The 20,527-nt window shown below is 36.6% G+C and overlaps 1 protein-coding gene across 1 annotated transcript in view; it reads right to left on the bottom strand.

The window, feature by feature from the left end:
- The window catches only part of LOC123528762 (uncharacterized), a 78,174-nt gene that overhangs the window by 13,521 nt on the left and 44,126 nt on the right, over positions 1-20,527 (bottom strand). Inside the window, exons 41-64 of the mRNA XM_053520998.1 lie at positions 19,934-20,106; positions 19,384-19,498; positions 18,607-19,049; positions 18,143-18,257; positions 17,642-17,766; positions 17,318-17,356; positions 16,913-17,027; positions 15,960-16,318; positions 15,690-15,810; positions 13,623-13,898; positions 12,970-13,148; positions 10,338-10,452; positions 9,515-9,663; positions 8,986-9,100; positions 8,698-8,846; positions 8,202-8,252; positions 7,563-7,674; positions 6,560-6,774; positions 6,174-6,288; positions 2,650-2,879; positions 2,062-2,176; positions 1,416-1,603; positions 958-1,072; positions 479-711 (exon numbers count right to left, since the gene is read on the bottom strand). Coding sequence (XP_053376973.1) covers positions 479-711; positions 958-1,072; positions 1,416-1,603; positions 2,062-2,176; positions 2,650-2,879; positions 6,174-6,288; positions 6,560-6,774; positions 7,563-7,674; positions 8,202-8,252; positions 8,698-8,846; positions 8,986-9,100; positions 9,515-9,663; positions 10,338-10,452; positions 12,970-13,148; positions 13,623-13,898; positions 15,690-15,810; positions 15,960-16,318; positions 16,913-17,027; positions 17,318-17,356; positions 17,642-17,766; positions 18,143-18,257; positions 18,607-19,049; positions 19,384-19,498; positions 19,934-20,106 — 3,962 coding nt within the window. The remainder of the gene's footprint in view (positions 1-478; positions 712-957; positions 1,073-1,415; positions 1,604-2,061; positions 2,177-2,649; positions 2,880-6,173; positions 6,289-6,559; positions 6,775-7,562; positions 7,675-8,201; positions 8,253-8,697; positions 8,847-8,985; positions 9,101-9,514; positions 9,664-10,337; positions 10,453-12,969; positions 13,149-13,622; positions 13,899-15,689; positions 15,811-15,959; positions 16,319-16,912; positions 17,028-17,317; positions 17,357-17,641; positions 17,767-18,142; positions 18,258-18,606; positions 19,050-19,383; positions 19,499-19,933; positions 20,107-20,527) is intronic.

The raw sequence follows: 20,527 nt of genomic DNA, 5'->3' as shown, positions 1-20,527 counted from the left end.
AGTCTGATCATGATCTGCGCTGTTCACCATTTAGTCAGTAATTTTTTTGTAAGCACCTCTTTTAACAGTTAGTGGTACTGTCCAAAATGAAAGATGGACAAGTTCATTATAGAAATTTAGCAGGGTAACGGTTAAGTAACTCCAACAGTTCAGGTTATAAGATGGCTTTCGTTTTCTCAATTCAGGAAAATCTCCATTACATATGAGGGCATGGTTTCAGGTACTGGAAATTACTGCATACTGAAACCAGTGACCTTCCACAAACTAACTGGATGGCTTTCTTACATTAAAAAATTCCAATGAAGCAAAGTTTCCAGCTTTTTGCAGTCAACGGCTTTCTCATGTTAAAGAATCCTACATCCCTTGTTTGGTTTAGACCCCGCAGTCAGGTATGGCAAGTGATGTTTTAAAATAATTTAGTATTGAAAGTAAAATCTTCTTTAAAATGTAGAATTAACTTAATAAAGAGAATACATACTTCTGCCTCCAATAATGGACCCTGATCCACCGATGGGTCTACCATTACCACTGAACACTTGATGTGTCCCAACAGGTAGTACGCTGAGGGAGGTCGGAGGGTAGGTGGCATTGCCGGTCAGAGGGGTGAGGGTAAGTCCATTGGTTGGTGAACAACTGGGCTTCTTGCAGCATTTATCATTGGGGTCACTGATAAGGGTGCAAAAAGATGGCAGACCCACAAATATTGGGCACCTGAAAGAAAAACAGGTACAAATTTTTTAAAAATAACTCCATGACATTGTACAATTAAATACAGAATGAATTAAACACACAAAGAAGTCTACTGTTTCTGATGGAATTAGCAGGGTGGTCTTCATTCTCAAAGAAAACAATCACAGAAATAAAGATCTAAGAACTGAGTCTTTCAAAAATAATTGGTATTTACTAGGCAGTAAATTTCTGACAGGACTACAGCAGTGTACATAATATCTAGATTACCTTTGGTTGCAGGTGTAAGAATTGGCAGTGGCATTTTCACATCTACATTCAGCACAGCTGTCCTGCCATACTGTACCCTGTGTGTAAGTCTTTCCATTGTAATAAACACACAGACCTGTAGAAATAAATATTAATATCTGTATGACCTTATCAAAATTATCTGGCTGGCTTCCACGTAAAAGTCAGAGAAATAGTGTTAAGGGGAAGTAATTCAACAGCACTGACCTTAACCATGTTATCACATATAGGGGCCCTAAAAGCTTTTTGCAGAAGATAAATTCACTATACTGAACACGTTATAAGATCCTTATAGTTATTACTCCCTGTATAATTCATCTGCATTGACTGAACTTCAGATGTAAAATAAAACTTATTTATTGTAACAGTCTCAAAAATATTCCTTATTAAACAATACATCACACATTTCTTTATATTTCCCTAATGTAATGTAAACTCACTTGGTGCTGGCTTTGTAGTAGATGAGACAGTCGGTGTTGGTTTAACTGTAAACTTTGCAGTTGGTGAGACAGTTGAAGGTGTGACAGTTGTAGACCCATACACTCTACATTCTGCTTCCTGGCAACATACATCCTTGCTTGATTGCTTATAGTAGCACTGAGCTGGTAGGTTAGGGTATCGTGGACATCTGTGGTACAACAATAGGAAATGTTTATATTAATAACTCTTATACATGTACTTAGCCACTAATGTCATGAAGGGACATTTGCATATACAGTATAAAGTAGAAATGTTTTTAACAATAACTTTGGAAGTACATACAGATAAAGTTTTATTTTTACATATCTGAGGCAACTGTTAACAGATAATATAGAGTCATTAATATTCATAAAGGACTCATTTTTTGTGGATTTTGTGGTTTTACCAATGCACAAACTAACAACATTTTCATCCATTTGATCTTAATAAAAACTTGAAATCCAGATATCTTTATCCCCATAAAATAGCCATTTTGGACAAAACCGTGAAATTTCACAGCCATGAGATTAATTTAATTGATTTCTCAGTACATTATTATTTATAGAATTGTATTTACAGTCATACACCATGTACACAAACTGAAATTTCAAAATCTCTTTGCCATACCTTTCTGTACACTTGTATTGTCCATGCGTTGCATCTATACATTCACAATTATATTTACATCTATCTGTCCATGTATCACCCTGTTTGTAGACTTGACCATTATATATACAAGCAGCTGAAAAATTATAGCACAAATTTGAAATTGACCAATGGAAAGCTTGCATTCTAAGTTAGGTCTCCCAGGTAACCCTAGAGTCAACTTTTAACCTAGTAAGAACCAACAAAGCTGAACTGCTTTCATGGTAGCATCAGTCCATTAAATATAATCTGAACAAACAAGAAAAATCCCATTTATTATATGTTTAACATTTAAAAATCATTGAATTCATGTCCCAACAAAAACAGCCATTCTTCACTTGCTGAAATCATGAAGTTTATGCCAAAAAATTAAAAGATTTTTAAGTAACAGATTTCAGTCAAAGGAGGAAACTATCTGGAAACTAGATAAGTTCAAGGCAGAACCTCTTTGCAGAGGTATGCATGGAGACAAAATCCCCAGAAAATTTGAAAGAGGAGTGTGCATTTGCAAAGCTATGTAGACTTGCAGTAAGTGACATATGGGCCTTCTTGGAACAAAGGAAAACTCACGAGTTGATCCTGTGAAGCCAGAACCAGTCTGATACGGTACCAGTCCACGTCCAATGATGTAGCCACCAGTTACTGGTGTTGGTTTGATAACTGGATTCACTGTAGATTGACCATATCCTGGTGGATAGACTGTGGCAGGGATTTTACCAGTGTTACAGTCTGGTATCAAACAACACGAGTCTGAAGGGTCGGCTCTCCGAGGACAAGATGAAGGTGGAAAAAGTGGACATCTAAAACAAATAAGAGAGGTAAGATTAAGTATATGAAAAAAGTACATAACAGTATATGAGCCGTGCCATGGGAAAACCAATATAGTGGCTTTGAGACCAGCATATATCCAGACCAGCCTGCGCATCTGGTCAGGATCCATGCTGTTCGCCAACAGTTTCTCTTATTGCAATATGTTTTGAAAGCGAACAGCATGGATCCTGACCAGACTGCGGATGTGCAGGCCGGTCTGGATCCATGCTGGTCGCATAGCCACTATGTTGGTTTTCCCATGGCACGGCTCATATATTTTTTTGTAAATGTGATACAGAATAACTGTAAAATCATTATTTTTCATAAGAGACTTATTTTGTGCGGATTTCTTTACTTTGTCATTCCGCAAAGTTAAATCTCAATGAACTGCCGCATATATATTTCTGGTCATTTTATATCTGAAATCAGTTATCCATAAATTCACATCCTCATGAAAAAGCCCCGTTTGGCAAAACCAAAAAAGTTTATGCCAACAAAAGTGGAAGATTTTACAGTATATGAATATCTTTGAAAAATTATTTTATTAATAATTCAGCTACAATTTACGACAATAAAGCACATAAGCTAGCTGCAATTAATACTTCAGAAAGACATGTCACAGATTTGTGTATTATAAATCATGATATATTTTCTCGCTTTATCGATAATCAAATTATCCTAGTTTGAACAAATACGGCTTTGATCTGTAATAAAAACAAGAGGACCATGATGGTCCTGATTCGCTCACCTCTTCCCACATGACCCAGTTTTGAGTATGACGTTGTTTTTTCTATTATTTGACATAGTGACCTAGTTTTCGAGCTCATGTGACCCAGTTTTGAACTTGACCTAGATATTATCAAGATAAAAATTCTGACCAATTTTCATGAAGATCCATTGAAAAATATGGTCTCTAGAGAGGTCACAAGGTTTTTCTATTATTTGACCTATTGACCTAGCTTTCGAAGGTACGTGACCCTGTTTTGAATTTTACCTAGGTATCATCAAGGTGTACATTCTCACTAATTTTCATGAAGATCTCATGAAAAATATGGCCTCTAGAGAGGTCACAAGGTTTTTCTATTTTAATACCTACTGGCCTAGTTTTTGACCGCACGTGGACACCAGTTTTCGAAACTGACCTAGATATCATCAAGGTGAACATTCAGATCAATTTTCATGAGGATCCATTATAAAATATGGCCTCTAGAGAGGTCAAAAGATTTTAATAATTTTAGACCTACTGACCTAGTTTTTGATCGCAGTTGACCCAGTTTCAAACTTGACCTAGATATCATCAAGATGAACATTCAGACCAACTTTCATACAGATCCCATGAAAAGTATGGCCTCTAGAGAGATCACAAGGTTTTTTTTTAATTTGACCTACTGACCTAGTTTTTTACGGCACGTGACCTAGTTTCAAACTTGGTCTAGATATCATCAAGGTGAACATTCTGACTAACTTTCATGAAGATCCATTCAAGGGTATGGCCTTAGAGAGGTCAAAAGGTTTTTCTATTTCAAGACCTACTGACCTAGTTTTGATCGCAGTTGACCTAGTTTCAAACTTGACCTATATATCATCAAGATAAAATCAGACCAACTTTCATACAGATCCATGAAAAATTATGGCCTTAGTAGAGGTCAAGCAACATTTTTTCATTATTTGACCTATGACCTACTTTTAGAAGGCACGTGACCCACTTTCGAACTTGACCTAGATATCATCAATATGAACATTCTGACCAATTTTTATGGAGATCCATTCACAAGTATGGCCTCTAGAGAGGTCACAAGGTTTTTCTATTTTTAGACCTACTGACCTAGTTTTTGATCACACATGACCTGTTTTGAACTGTGACCTAGATATCATCAAGATGAAACATTCAGACCAACTTTCAGACAGATCCCATGAAAAATATGGCCTTTAGAGAGGTCACAAGGTTTTTCTATATTGACCTTCTGACCTAGTTTTGATGGCACGTGACCCACTTTCGAATTGACCTAGATATCATCAAGGTGAACGTCTGACCAATTTTCATGAGATCTTTGAAATATATGGCCTCTAGAGAGGTCACAAGGTTTTTCTATTTTTAGACCTACTGACCTAGTTTTTGATGGCACATAAACCAGTTTCGAACTTGACCTAGATATCATCAAGGTGAACGGTCTGACCAATTTTCATGAAGATCTTGTGAAATATATGGCCTTTCGAGAGGTCACAAGGTTTTTCTATTTTTAGACCTTCTGACCTAGTTTTTGATGGCACGTGACCCAGTTTCGAACTTGACCTAGATATCATCAAGATGAACATTCTGACCAACTTTCATAAAGATCCCACAAAAAATGTGACCTCTAGAGTGGTCACAAGCAAAAGTTTACAGACGCACGCACGGACGGACGACGGACGCTGCGTGATCACAAAAGCTCACCTTGTCACTATGTGACAGGTGAGCTAAAAATAAGCATTTCATTATTATTTGGAATTTGATCATTTTGGTGTTTTATGGTAAGCTATATACTTGGATACGCTGCGTGATCACAAAAGCTCACCTTGTCACTATGTGACAGGTGAGCTAAAAATAAGCATTTCATTATTATTTGGAATTTTATCATTTTGGTGTTTTATGGTAAGCTATATACTTGGACAAATCATTACTTTGAGCAAAAAATTTACTTGCCCTTTCAAAATACATGTATGTGCACTTCATGTAGCAGACCTATTATGATGCTCTGCAATTTCTGTGTTAACTAATCTCTAAAATCTGCTTTCATATTCTTTGGCCATTAAAGTAGCTCAAACAAACAGCTCTGTACAAGCCAGAAAATGCCAAAATCACATCCAGCCAAGTATGATTGCAAGTCCAATTACTTAATGCACATTAAGTCTTTTAGTAATATACTTAAAACTCAATATCTCAAACTCACTTATCTCAACATTCCGGCTATCTCAGACATTTTCGAGTCCCGTCCCAAAAACATGTGCACAAAATATCATTTTAAGTCGAATTTCAGTTATCTTGAAGTAAAACGCTTGATCGCTTGGAATTCAAGATACTTGTACTAAGATTCAACTGTATTGGTGAAAGATATGAAAGTAAAAACCAATATAAAATGATGATTTCTGTAGAGTCCTTCAACACTTCTCATGTGAATGTAACTGCCAAGTTTCTAAAATGCCATACATCAGCAAAGTCTATACTACAGAATTTATATACATAAAATATTGCAGTGATATTTTTACCATGTATCTGTGACCAAGTTGCTGTATCTTGACATTACCTTTGAGAGCAACTGTAGTAGCCTGTAGTGACATTTTCACAAGTACATTTCAGATCGCAACCATCAAACCATGTCTGACCTTGAGAGTAGTATACACTCTTATATACACAGTAACCTGCAAATACATATAGACAGTAACCTGCAAATATATATAGACAGTAACCTGCAAATATATATAGACAGTAACCTGCAAATATGTGCATTCATGAAAACCTATGATTTTGTCATGGTTGAAAATCATTCTGTTCTTATGTATACAATGTATTTGATATTTCAAAGTTCTTATCTATCTAAAAATCTGGAATTAATAAAAATAAACAAGTTTAGCCAGTTGACTTTCTCTGGCATGCAGTTTTAATGCAGATTAAGTGAACACCATAACTCACCCTGTTTACTGTAGCTTTGAATGGGCGGTTCCTTGTAGGGAGCTACCACAATCACGTTTGTCTGTGGCGTTGGGGAGACCTGAGGGGGCGGGGTAGGGTAACCGGTCGGAAATGGTGTCGGATTGATGAAGTCACAGTATGGCACTTGGCAGCAGGGCTGTTTCGGATCCTGCACCAGAATGCACTCCTTGGGAAGTGATGTGTATTCTGAACATCTGGAAAAGAGAAAATGTTAGGTATTTACCATCAGAGAAACAGATATATAAAAATGATATTGAATGTTTATGCAACCGTTCTTGAAAAATGTGTACAAAACTGGACAGGTGTGCAGCATAACCCAGTATCTCATAGCATCACAGCAAGAAATGCTCTTTAGGGAATAGATCTTGTATAGTACATTATGATGCTTGCATTACACTTCATAAATATTTATTTCTTTGTTTTGGGTTTTTCACAATTCATATATTGTATTTCAGACTCCATAAAAAGGAAAAAGGCAAATTTTACATATACAGTAAAAGCAATTCATTTCCTGGTTCCCAACGGCATTCTTTATAATTGAGCCGTGCCATGAGAAAATCAACATAGTGGGTTTGCGACCAGCATGGATCCAGACCAGCCTGCGCATCCGCGCAGTCTGGTCAGGATCCGTGCTGTTTGCTTTTAAAGCCTGCTGCAATTAGAGAAACCGTTAGTGAACAGCATGGATCCTGACCAGACTGCGCGGATGTGCAGGCTGGTCTGGATCCATGCTGGTCGCAAACCCACTATGTTGGTTTTCCCATGGCATGGCTCATATATAGATTTGGCTATATTTTAGCATACGTATTTTAAGGCCAAATATAAAACATTACTGCATACATAAAATTTAAACAACATTTTCTCATCATCATATAAATAGTTTACAGGCAATTTTTCACTGATACAGGAAAACAACTGACCTAACAAAGTCCAATTATTGGCTGAAAAAGCTCAAGATAAACATTTGCAAAAACAGACATACTTTTTATCACATCTGTATTTTCCTGTGGCATTATCAAGGCATTCACATGAATAATCACAACCGTCATCAAATCTCTGTCCCTGGTAGACAAGTGTTCCTTTGTACATGCAACCTGATACAAAATGTAAAATTGTAATACTTTGGATATTAAAACATGCTCAATTTTAATCTCCTTTAAGTTATAACAGAACCTCAAAAATCAATATTTTTCCATAATGACAAGTAACTTTCAAATACATTTAAACACCAATCGCTTGAAGTTGCAAAGGGAGGGGCCAAATGTTCCAGTTAACCAGAGTTTTGAACGAAATAAATAAAGAAAATATAAGGAAAAGGACAGAAAACAATATAATTCATATGGTTCTCTGTCCTTTTTCTTATATTATCTTAAGGCAGCCCAGGTACTTGGGCCACTGATACTGGAGCAAGCAGTGCTCCACTGTACCTAATTTATTGGATAATTTTCAACAGATTCCTATTATTACCATACAAACAGCAATTTCAAAATCTAGTCTTCTACAACATCAGTTTATATACTGTAAATTTCTAAGTCTTTTTTCTTAATAACACAACATTTCAATCTAAATAATCATTGAAATGCAGAAATATGACAGTCACTGATATTTATATAAAACACACCTGCTTTGTTTGATGCTGTGCCTGTTCCAACAGATGATGTTGGTCTCACTCCTGAAATATTTAAAAATGTCTGCATGGATTTTCCATGTACAATATTCAGGTAATAGCACTAAATTATAGTGAGTATATAAGTATCAAATGCTTCCCTTTTCTTCACTGGCAAAAAGTTTTTATAAAAAAATTTCACCCAATATATGCCATAACCTTTGCTAAATGTAGCACTGCTGGCCTGACTTCTCTTGTATAAATGAAAATTACAAAAGAAACAATACAAGCATATAGGAGGGAATGAATAACCCCTGTACTTACATAGCAAATCTGACTGACTGACTCTCTGCATGAATATTTTTAACATAGCAAGATGGCTACTTTATCCCAGCAAACTCAACACTTCTGAATACCCCTTTTTATCTGTGTAACAATAATAATTTTCCAGAGACCCAATTTCTTTTTCAGCTTCATCCACACAAACAGAACACAAAATCATATAATTTACCTGTTATAGTTCCTGTAGGTTGAGGAGCAGTCACTATACCAATGGTTGGTTTTGGAGGGATTGGACAACTTGGTACCTGGCAGCATGAGGGATCTTTCGGGTCAGGAACCATCACACAGCCTTGTGGGATAGTAGCATACATTGCACATCTGCAAATATATATGATCTTTTAGGGTCTTGTGGCAGCTGAAAGCCATGTCAGATATGAGAAAATGATATAATGTTGGCTTCAATTTTATAAGGAAATGAAACTCTAACAAAACAGACTAATGAGTACATACAATTTACCTTTGATTACACGTGTATATGTTTTTGCTAGAATCATCACACCGACAAACAGAGTTACAGCCATCATACCACAGTTGTCCTTCCTGGTACGTACTTCCTTTGTATACACATACATCTGCAAATATTTGGTACCAAATATAAAAGTGCATATTTCCTACTAGTTTTAACCATTAAGATTTTATCTATTTGTTCACAGATATATTAGTAACAGTCTCTGGACAAACTTGTGCCTAAAGCAGTGCAAATATTTTCTTCTGTTTGCCCTTGCCTTTGAAAGGAAAACATTATAACATATGCAAATGATTATTAATTTTGTTTTTCTTGGGTTTGTAGTTACAACAACACAATTTATGTCATATGGCGATTTTTCCAGCTTTTGGCAGTGGAGGAAGACCCCAGGTGCCCCTCTGTGTATTGTTTGAGGCATGGGCAGGCATCTGGATAGAACCACCGACCTCTCACCACATTGGTGAGGGGCAGAGAATGAAAATTAACCTGTGTAATACTGTTAAACAGCATTTATACTTACTTTGCGGTGGCGACAGTGTTGTGTTTGATGAAACTGACGGGTTGACAGTTGGTGTTGGTTGCTGTTGACAGTATGGTTTCTGACAGCACTTGTTGCTTGGATCTTGTGTTAGAGCACAATATGATGGTAATGGTGGGTAACGGGGACAGCTGTAATGAATGATGGAATACCACACAATGAATGGCTTACTGGTCAATGGTCAAAACTATTGCCTGAGCCCAGAAGGACCAAGGTCAATAGTTTTAACATTCAACAAGTATTTTATTACATGACAAAAGAAACACATTTCCAATTTGTTTTTCTTCAAGTTTTGACTTCAGCCCAGCTTTAGTGTTGAGTTAAAGACCAGTCAATAGCACAAACTATTGACCTGTAATTTATATAAGGAGTCATAAAGTAGTTTGTAAAAGACTATGACCATAAAATATGCTTTACTCATTTAAAAGCAAAAAAGACAAACAAACACTAAAACCAATCACTATATACCACCTTTTGTTAGTAGAAAATTTCTTGTTCTTTTAAGAATTACCTATGAATGTTATTTGTCATTTACAGATTCAGATAAAAAGTGTCAAAGTGCAGTTTAGTTTATTAAACTGATTTTAAGTATCTATCCTAGAATAAAGTATTAATCTTTTTGCAGGTCTTTTTTGTCTAATACATTTACCATGCACTGACTTTAACAAGACCTTGGGTTAAAATCCCAACTACAGAATCATGATATATTTATAAATCCTCTACAATTATGGAACTGGAAATAATTCATCGACAATCTATGAAACAAAAATAAATTTAGCACCGATAACAAAATATCTCCACTTACATTTGAGTACATCTGTACTGACCAGTTGACATATCTAGACACTCACAAGTGTATGTGCATCCATCATCCCACTTCTGTCCCTGACTGTACACTTTGCCATTGTATACACATCCATCTGTTAAAAAAAATGAAATACAAACTTGGTTCATATGAACTTAAGCTTTTTTCATGGTCTTAAATAACCCAAATATGTCCACATAATTTCTTTAAATTCAAGTTTGTTTTGAACTTTTATAATCTATTCTTTTGAGTTTTTATTCAATTTGACTCTGCACAAGCACTTATAAATGCAGTAAGACAATGAAAGTCATACTGCCTTTGGTTTACAAATTTGCAGTAGCTTTTTTTTAGTTTGGTTAACAGTCCATGAGGGTTTTCACTTGTAACTAGTAGTCCAGTCCATAAGGATGTTGCTCTACAGAGGTTGCATTGTATAGATGCATAGAAACCACAGGGTAACAGTTATATGTACCGGAGTATATGGATTTGATCATAATTTTCACTTGTTTTTAATATGCCTGTTCTGACCCAACCCACCACCAACTAGTCTACAGATCAAACTGTAATTCTTCTAGGTTGTTACAATACAAGTTAGTCTGTAGTATTAAAGTTAGTTACTTCTATGAACTGAATATTTGTACCAATCAAATGTAATATAGTTTAATCCTTCCAATTAATCTTGTTTATTCTGGCTAAATTCCAATTTAATTGTTTGTTTGTAATTTTGCATCGGTTGTCATAACGCTAAGTCGTTGCTATGGTATGTATCGCGAGATTTCGTAGCAGGACGATAATTTTATAAGTAAAGTCACGTGTTTGCCGTGCTTCGATTTGCCATTCAGCACGAGCCGTTGTTAAGAAAACCGCCCACCGCACCCCTTTTTTAGCAAAATTTAAATACTATTACGTTTGTTTTATGATACTATAGATTTCAATCAATATATTATAATTGGTAAAGTATTAGGCAGTTACACGTATATGCAATATCTTGCCATTTTTGCAACATTCTTGTTCTTTTTGCTGCCGAGTTTTTTTCTCACTCTTTCAGAATGCTTTACTTTTTATGGCATCAGATGTTAAAGCACATGAGTCAAGAAACGCTATAACCAGACAGAATCGACACAATATGCTAACTTTTGAAGTTCACATCATAGTATCGCTCAGAAGCCAATGATTAATCATTCAGCCTTATTCGGAAGGATCACAGATACGTGAAACCAGTGACACTGTGATGAAATGTATTCTGTACTGGTTCAAAAATATCTATATTGACCGTTAACATTCGCCAGCGTTAACTTGTTACTTGGTTTAAATGTGCTTATTTAACAGGACTTGACACTTTTAAGACATCTTTGCCTACATTCTGATTTTGATTAGCTATACATTTGAAATCAGATGTACTGGTGACAGTTTAAAATGATGCTTGAATGCCTGCGTTGTAGGAGATACATATATTCCTGTTTGTTACTGTTTACTTAGGTTTAAAGGTGCTTATTTGAAAACACTTGACTCTAAGACATTTTGCCTATTTATGATTATGATTACTTATACCATTTGCAAATCAGTGTACATGGTGACAGTTATAAATGATGTGAATGTGGAGTGCTGTCAGGAAGGGATACATATATTCCTGTTTGTCATTTTAAAATGTCTTTGCTTGTTATTCTTAAATGCCGAGGTACCAGGAATCATTATAACTTTAAACTCTAAATATTTCTCTTTTCTTTCATCTCTTTTATTTATTTTCTCTCTTCTAATCTTTCTTCTGTCATATGGTGGAAAATTCTTACGTCTGGGTGCGACTAGGGCCATGCCATACTGAGTTGTTAACTGTCATTACTAAATCTTTTTGCATACTCATGGGTCCCTGACCAGCCGCCGCCATTTACGGGGTATTGGTGACACTCGTGGGTTCAAAATCAATTTTTTCTGGTCATTTTTTCGAGCATATAAGAATTGCAGAGTCGATAAAGGGCATAGGCGTTTCTTATATTGCTCAACCAATTTACATAGGTTACATTTGTTGTTATTAGGTTTATGTTGCGCCAAGGTATCTGGTTCGTATATGGTACATTGTGTACCTGGTTATTGTCTATGGTACCAAGGACGGTACCTGGTTTGTTTGAAGGACTTATGGACAGTACCTGGTGTATATGGTACAAAATGGGTACCGGGTTCGTATATTGGTACATGGAAGTACCTGGTCCGTGTATGTATACAAAATGAGGGTACCGGGTTCTGTATATGGTACATGGTAGTACCATATGGTACATGGAAGTACTGGTTCGTTATATGGTACAAATGGGTACCTGGTTTGTAAATGGTACAGTGGAAGTACCTGTTTTTATATGGTACCAAGGTGGTGCCTGGTTCTACCTGGCTTTGGCGCAACGAGGTTCAAATTATCTAAGTGCATGCCCGGGTCGCACCCTTTGTGAGGTTTCAACTTCAATTCCATTTATACTGTTTTGAGTTGTAAGCACTATGACCGTCTTTCATCCACACTTACCCTAAACGAAAAATAAACTTGTGTTTATAAATCGAAGTGTTTTAATTTTCTTTTAAACATGAAAAGCTTAGGTTTTATGATGGTACGTCAACCTAGGAATTCTATCCTAGAATAATGACTTACTTCTTACACCAGTATATTGGTTTTTGACTGGCAAACTGTAACCATACACTGCTCCTGGCACCCCAGTGATGCTGGTAGAGTTGTTCCCCTTGTCTATACAGTACGGTACCTGGCAACATTCATCCCTTGGATCTGTGACTAGGGTACAGTTAGGGGTCAGGGCCGGATATGTTGGGCATCTAACAGGGTAATAATGAAACAACTTTTAAAAGTGTAAATATTTCTTTACAACAAACAATACCCCTTGTTCATTAATATACAGTTTATTTTTTGTTTTAGCCAGAATGTGATGAAAGCTTCGAGCTTATTTGTACCACTTTTGAGTCCACCAAACAGTACTCATGTCATATGAGAAGGCATGGTCATGACATCATTGGGGCTCAAACCAATGACCCCAAGGTTGAGCTGCTGATACCTTACCCACTAGACCACCTCTCCCTTTAACACCACTTGTTTGCTTGAATAGGTATATAAAAATGAAGTCAGACGTATAAACCGTAGCACCTTAACTTTTGTCTGACAGTAGATTAGAACTATACAATCTGCTATGATTTTCATACAGTGTACCAGTTTCTATAAGTATATTAAAATACTGCAGATCAAGTAATATCTGCAGTTTTATTTTCACTTATATTCATGAATAGAGCAGGTACCTGTCAGTGCACGTGATTTTGCCCATTTTAGCATCCTCACATTTACATATTTTGTCACAACCCTGGTTGAATGTCTGACCCTGTCTCAGTGGAACACCCTGGTATACACAGAACTCTGTTGGTGGTGTCGGGAATGGACTGATTGTCGGGGTCTTGCCATCAGGGCCAACTGTTGCAGGAAGTGGTGTTGGAGGACAGACTGGTTTCTGGCAGCAAGGGTTGCTGGGGTCATGTATCAGTTGACAGGTTGCAGGAAGATTCGGGTATCTGGGGCATCTAAATAAAGCAAAGAAGGTTTTATACATAGTTTATCTTTCTGTAAATTTTTGATACATGTATCATCAACATAAGCTATAGATGACACAAAGCAGAACATTTTCAATGATTTAAAATACAACCATTCTACAAATTTAGAATGTATTTAAGAAGACAGAATCATAAATCTACTAATATTGCTAATATAACCTTCACTCTATACTAGTATTAGAAAGTAGAACAACAAGAGGGCCATGAAGGCCCTGTATCGCTTACCTGACCTATTGACATTAAGATCATCAAGATTAACATTCTGACCAAGTTTCATTAAGATATGCTCATAAATGTGGCCTCTAAAGTGTTAATAGCTTTTCCTTTGATTTGACCCGGTGACCTAGTTTTTGACCAAACATGACCAAGATTCGAACTTGACCTGAAGATCACCAAGATTAACATTCTGACTAAGTTTCATGAAGATACAGTCATAAATGTGGCCTCTACAGTGTTAACAAGCTTTTCCTTTGATTTGACCCAGTGACCTAGTTTTTGACCCGACATGACCCAGATTCGAACTTGACCTAAAGAAAACCAAGATTAACATTCTGACCAAGTTTCATGAAGATACATTCATAAATGTGGCCTCTAGAGAGTCAACAAGCTTTTCCTTTGATTTGACCTAGTGACCTAGTTTTTGACCCTACCTGACCCAGATTTGAACTTGACCTGTAGATCATCAAGATTAACATTCTAACCAAGTTTCATTAAGATGTGGCCTCTACAGTGTAAACTAGCTTTTCCTTTGATTTGACCTGGTGACCTAGTTTTTGATCTTACATGACCCAGATTCGAACTGGACCTTGAGATCATCAAGATTAACATTCTGACTAAGTTTCATGAAGATACAGTCATAAATCTGGCCTCTACAGTGTTTGACCTGGTGACCTAGTTTTTAACCCCGGATGATCCAATATCAAACTCGTCCAAGACTTTATTAAGGGTAACATTCTGACCAAGTTTCATTAAGATTGGGCCCAAATTGTGACCTCTAGAGTGTTAACAAGCTTTTCCTTTGATTTGATCTGGTGACCTAGTTTTTGACCCCAGATAACCCAATATCAAACTCGTCCAAGATTTTACTGAGGGTAACATTCTGACCATGTTTTATTAAGATTGGGCCAAAAATGTGACCTCTAGTGTTAACAAGCTTTTCCTTTGATTTGATCTGGTGACCTAGTTTTTAACCCCACATGACCCAATATCAAACTCGTTTAAGATTTTATTGAGGGTAACATTCTGACCAAGTTTCATTAACATTGGGCCAAAATTGTGACCTCTAAAGTGTTAACAAGCTTTTCCTTTGATTTGACCTGGTGACCTAGTTTTTGACCCCAGATGACCCATTATCGAGCTCGTCCAAGATTTTAATGAGGGTAACATTCTGACCAAGTTTCATTAAGTCTGGGCCAAAACTGTGACCTCTAGAGTGTTAACAGTCGAACTGTTGACGACGGACGACTGATGGACGATGGAGGACTGACGGACGACGACAGACGATGGACACAGGGCGATCACAAAAGCTCACCTTTGAGTACTTTATGCTCAGGTGAGCTAAAAATGGTCAGGGACCACAATGAATTGCTCAAACGAGACAAGGTGTTTGAGCCATAGCTACTTCTGTGGTCAGTGTTTTATTGTGCTTGTAAATAACATTACAATCTTGATATTGAAAATTTCATTGATTAAAAAAAATTTTTTTTTCTTTCTCCTGCTCTTAATTCTAATCTCAAAAGGAGAAACAAAATGTAAATATACCTATCTGTACAATGGAAGTGTCCAGTTTTTGCATCATCACAGGTACAGTCGTACTGGCAGCCATCTTGCCATCTCTGACCTTGACCATACATGTTACCCTTGTACACACATACTTCCACAGCTAGACATTACAAACAAATATTATATAATACACATCAGAAAAACTCTGATAAAAGTCATTAAGAGAAATTTCAGAAACTTCATGACAGAAACTACAATTTCCAAGAGTATTTACAAAGTATTGAAATCATCTTTTAAAAGTAATTTTACCTGGTTTAATACTTGCACTTGTAGTAACACTGAATCCTGGTTTCAAAGTGGAAGTCATCTTGGGGCTAGGAGAAACAGTTGAGCCAGATACCATACCAGGGCTTGGAGGGATACTGGAGCCAGACACCAAACCAGGACTTGGAGGGATACTGGAGTTGGGAACCATTCCAGGGCTTGGAGGTATACTGGAGCTGGGTACCACACTGAAATCTGTTGGTGGTGGGGCAGTTCCGAATCCTGTGGTATTTCCATAAATTGGTACAACAGTTCCTCCCGGACAACTTGGTACCTGACAACATACTGGGTCTCTAAGATCAGGAACCATTGTGCAACCAGCTTGCATTGGATAACTTGGACATCTAAACATAAAACATGACAAATAAGTTATCACCTAGCACCACTGGGTCTCCAAGACAGGTATTCATTCTGCAACCGGCCTGCATTGTATAACTTGGACATGTAAATATTCACCAAATCTTCTTGATTAAGACATACTAAGTAAGCTGGTTTCATACATTGCCTTGAATACTTTGAGTAAACAAACAATAATAAAATAAACCAACAAGCAAATAGGGGCTGATCTTGAGTTTCTAAATTATTTTGCAATAAAAATTATTGTGACAACATACCAGTAATGATTTTAAGAAACTGATGGTCACATGTACACACAGACACAAATTTGGTTACAAAGTCATGTTCCCTGGGGTATGGGCAAAGTGCTGTTCCTGGGGTATGGACAAGGGGCTTTCCTGGGGTGTGGGCCAAAGGGCTGTTCATGTACATGGCTTAAATTAAACATAAACATGCACAACTACTAAAGCAGCAGAATATCCCAGTCATTCTGTCATCACAGACAAAAGAGTTGCCACAAAACTCCTGATTCACTGGGTGTTGGGGTCGAGGTTAGTGTTTGGCTTTGTGGCCCTCATTAAATGAAATGTAAACACATTCACCTATCATAGCAGCTGTATATCCCAGCTGATCCATCATCACACACACACATTTTGTCACAACCAACATACCACTTCTGTCCTTCACTGTATTGTTTACCATTCATAACACACAAACCTGTCAAATAAGGAACAAAATCTGAGCTATGGGTAAAAATTCAAAGGTTAACATACATGTATTTTATGCAAGTTCATTGTACATTAATGAGAATACAAATGTACAATAAAACACTGTTTGCTCGAGGTTGCTAGGGAATGAGCAATATGATGAAAATGTATGGAAACAGCAGACAACCTAACCAACTGCTAAGTCAATCCTAGAAATCCATCACCAATGCTAGAGAGAGCAGTGTTTCAATATATTTATTCATTCTTGCCATACAAATTAAAACATAAAGTCTTACCTTTATGGGGGTGGCGTTGGAGTAGGAGGGTATAATCCAGACACTGAAAAACATGTAATACTTTTTATCGATCGGAGGTAAGTCACATTTAATGAAAAGGATTTTAACGTGATAACAAATTATTCAATAAATCAATAGACAGATTGACAATTTTAACAGTAAAAGGTAACTTGCCATTCAAATAAATACATAAAAAAACATTTACTACAAAATGTAAAGCATTAGGTTTTGGATACTTTCCTTACAAACATTGATATGTCATGAAAACAATGTTTGCAGCATAACCCATCACCTTAGAGAAATGTCTGGACTTGACCAGAATATTTACCTGGTGTGTATGTCTGTGGTGTAGGTGTTTGTGGACAGGCATTGCACGAGGGTTTCATGCAGCACTTGTTGGCAGGATCCTGAACCATCTTACAGTACGGTGGTGGGTCCACATAACGTGGGCATCTGTCAAGTAATTTAACAGTTCATATCTTAGGATCTTTACAAGTTTTAACATTTTTTTTCATTGCCAAATTTTTAATACATGTGGGGGAAGTTGTCAGTAACTAGTAAACTGTTGAAAACTAGACAGTACTAGTATAACTTTTGTCCACAGTTTGACAGGGCTGCTTATCTTGTTTTCTTTTCAAAACTTTCAACATTGAGAAGCTGTTAGTTACTCCAACAACTGTGGTAAACTTACTGTTACAGTATTTACTGTGTGTATACAGCCATATCATACTCAACTTCATATCTTGTACAGATATGGACAAAACTCAATGCCCCTACATCCAAGTTTTGAGGAAGCATAAAATCTGTTACTTTAAAAGTAATTATTTACTTTTCCTGGCACTGGTACTGTCCACTGTTTGCATCAATGCATGTACAGACGTATGAACAGCCGTCTTCCCAAGTGGCGTCCTGCTTGTACTGGGAGCCCTTATACTCACAATAACCTAAATAGAACAAATAATCTTTCTTCACTTTTTCTATATCCTATGTTGTTTTTTAAGTTTTTTATTGGATATTTCTCCCTGAATGAGGACATTGCACAACTTTCCAGGCATAAACTGAGCATGATTATCCTGATTTTTTTTCACTCAAAATATCACATGGTACAGAAAGAATATTAAAATGCAGTTTCAGTGTTTGGAGCCAGGGTTAAGAAACATCATATTTATGTTAAAGAGAATTTCTAGATATTGACAATCTCATATTCTGGTAGTCTTTTCTACTTTTTGATTTTCTTTAAACATATAAGCTGGTACCCAGCTACTTTATGCATCAGTAAGAGGTAATATTTACCTATGTTTGCAGACAGGGCTCCAGTTCTTGGGTCTAACAATGGACTTCCCATAATCACTCCAGGTACAGCAGTTGGCACAGGATTTGAACATACTGTAGGTGTTGGGCCAGAATATCCAGGTGTTGGGCTGGAATATCCCGGTGTTGGGCTGGAATATCCATTTGGTGTTGGGCCAGAATACCCTGATGGTGTCGGGCTTGAATATCCATTTGGTGTTGGGCCAGAATACCCTGATGGTGTGGGGCTTGAATATCCATTTGGTGTTGGGCCAGAATACCCTGATGGTGTGGGGCTTGAATATCCATTTGGTGTTGGGCTCTGATAATGTCCTGTAGATGGAGCTGGTGTTGGAACTTTAAAACATTTAGGTATTTGGCAACAGGCATCATTTGGGTCTGCAATCATTATACAATCTGGACCCAGACTTTTATATGTTTTACATCTGAAACAACAATAAACATAGAAATTCTCAACTTGTCAACTTCCATATGACTTGAGCTAACCCAGACTGATATAAATCTGCTAGGTATTAACTTGGTAAAAATAAGCTTAACAATCACGGGATATTTAATTTAATAATTTAGTGGACTGTACCACAATCTGGACATCTACATAAACAAAAGTTTATCCTAATAGAAAACTGAATTTCAATTTTACTGAGTTTTCCAGTAAATAAGAAACTTACAATAAGTTTAAGTTATCCTATAGATGTTAGATCACTCAAAACTTTATATTGAAATTTCAAATCACTATAAAACATTACTGCACAAACAAACCTGTCAAAGCATGTGTAAATATTATTGTCAGAATCATCACACCGACACTTTTTCTGACAGCCGATATCCCAGGTCTGTCCTTGCTTGTAAGCCACGCCCATGTACACACAGAATGCTATAAGAATGTAAATACATATACCTTATCAAAGAGCAAAAAATCATGACATGCCTTACCTTTTCAAACAACAAAAATACTTAATGGCTTGTTTTCACAAATATTCAAAATACGTCTGGTAAAGTCGAATAGTATGGGTATTAGTACCGACTTTGAACTTTTGAAAAAAGTCATTTAGAAATAACATTTGCTGTACTAAACACAGAGGAAAACAACTTTTTCTTTCAAGTTAACTGTGATTTGATCTTAAGTTGATTTGAACATTTTTTAAGTTTAAAGATTTTCACTTGAATGATACCAATCTAACCTTTACGCAGGATGCACACCCTCCCCCTACCCCTCAGTAAAAAAATCAAAATATTTGTCTTCTATCTATATTACTTCAATATTTGGTTGCATGAAATGTAAGATACAGAAGTGTAAAGTGTAACTAACTTGTTGGTAACGGTGGCTGTACTACAGGTGAGCTTGTGTTTGGTGCCTGGGATACCAGTGGAGGAAATGGTGTTGGTGTTTTACTGAAGTCACAGACAGGACTGAGGCAACATATATCTGACAAATTTCTCTGCATGGTACACTGGGGTGGAACAATCGGGAATGCTGCACACCTGAAACACGATAATAGTACAGTCAAACCTGTATCAAGCTGTCAACAATGGGTGTAACACAATCTGGCTGCTTAGAGCAGGTGACTTTTTAAGAAAAGTTGATATTAGAACAGAAAATAAAATAATTTGGAAAGTTAACTGACTGACTGACTGCTTATTATAAACAGGTTAAACTGTTAAAATAGAACCTTTATCAATCAAGGCTGCAGAACAGATTTTTCTTCATAATGACTGACAACTTTACACCATATAACCTAAGTAATGTTTAATACCTTCACATGAAAATTTCTTTTGTCAAAATAACAAAGCCAATATAACCTCAGTCAGGGAATGAACGTAATTATGACCTTATGACTTCAAATATGTTTTCAAAAGTCTTGAACAATTAAACAAGCTTGATAGGCTTGCTGCTAAACTTGCT

Source organism: Mercenaria mercenaria, chromosome 13 (assembly GCF_021730395.1).
Source record: "Mercenaria mercenaria strain notata chromosome 13, MADL_Memer_1, whole genome shotgun sequence".
Lineage (NCBI taxonomy): Eukaryota > Metazoa > Mollusca > Bivalvia > Venerida > Veneridae > Mercenaria > Mercenaria mercenaria.
Note: the sequence above shows the minus strand (reverse complement) of the source record. Positions and strands in the feature narration are given on the sequence as shown.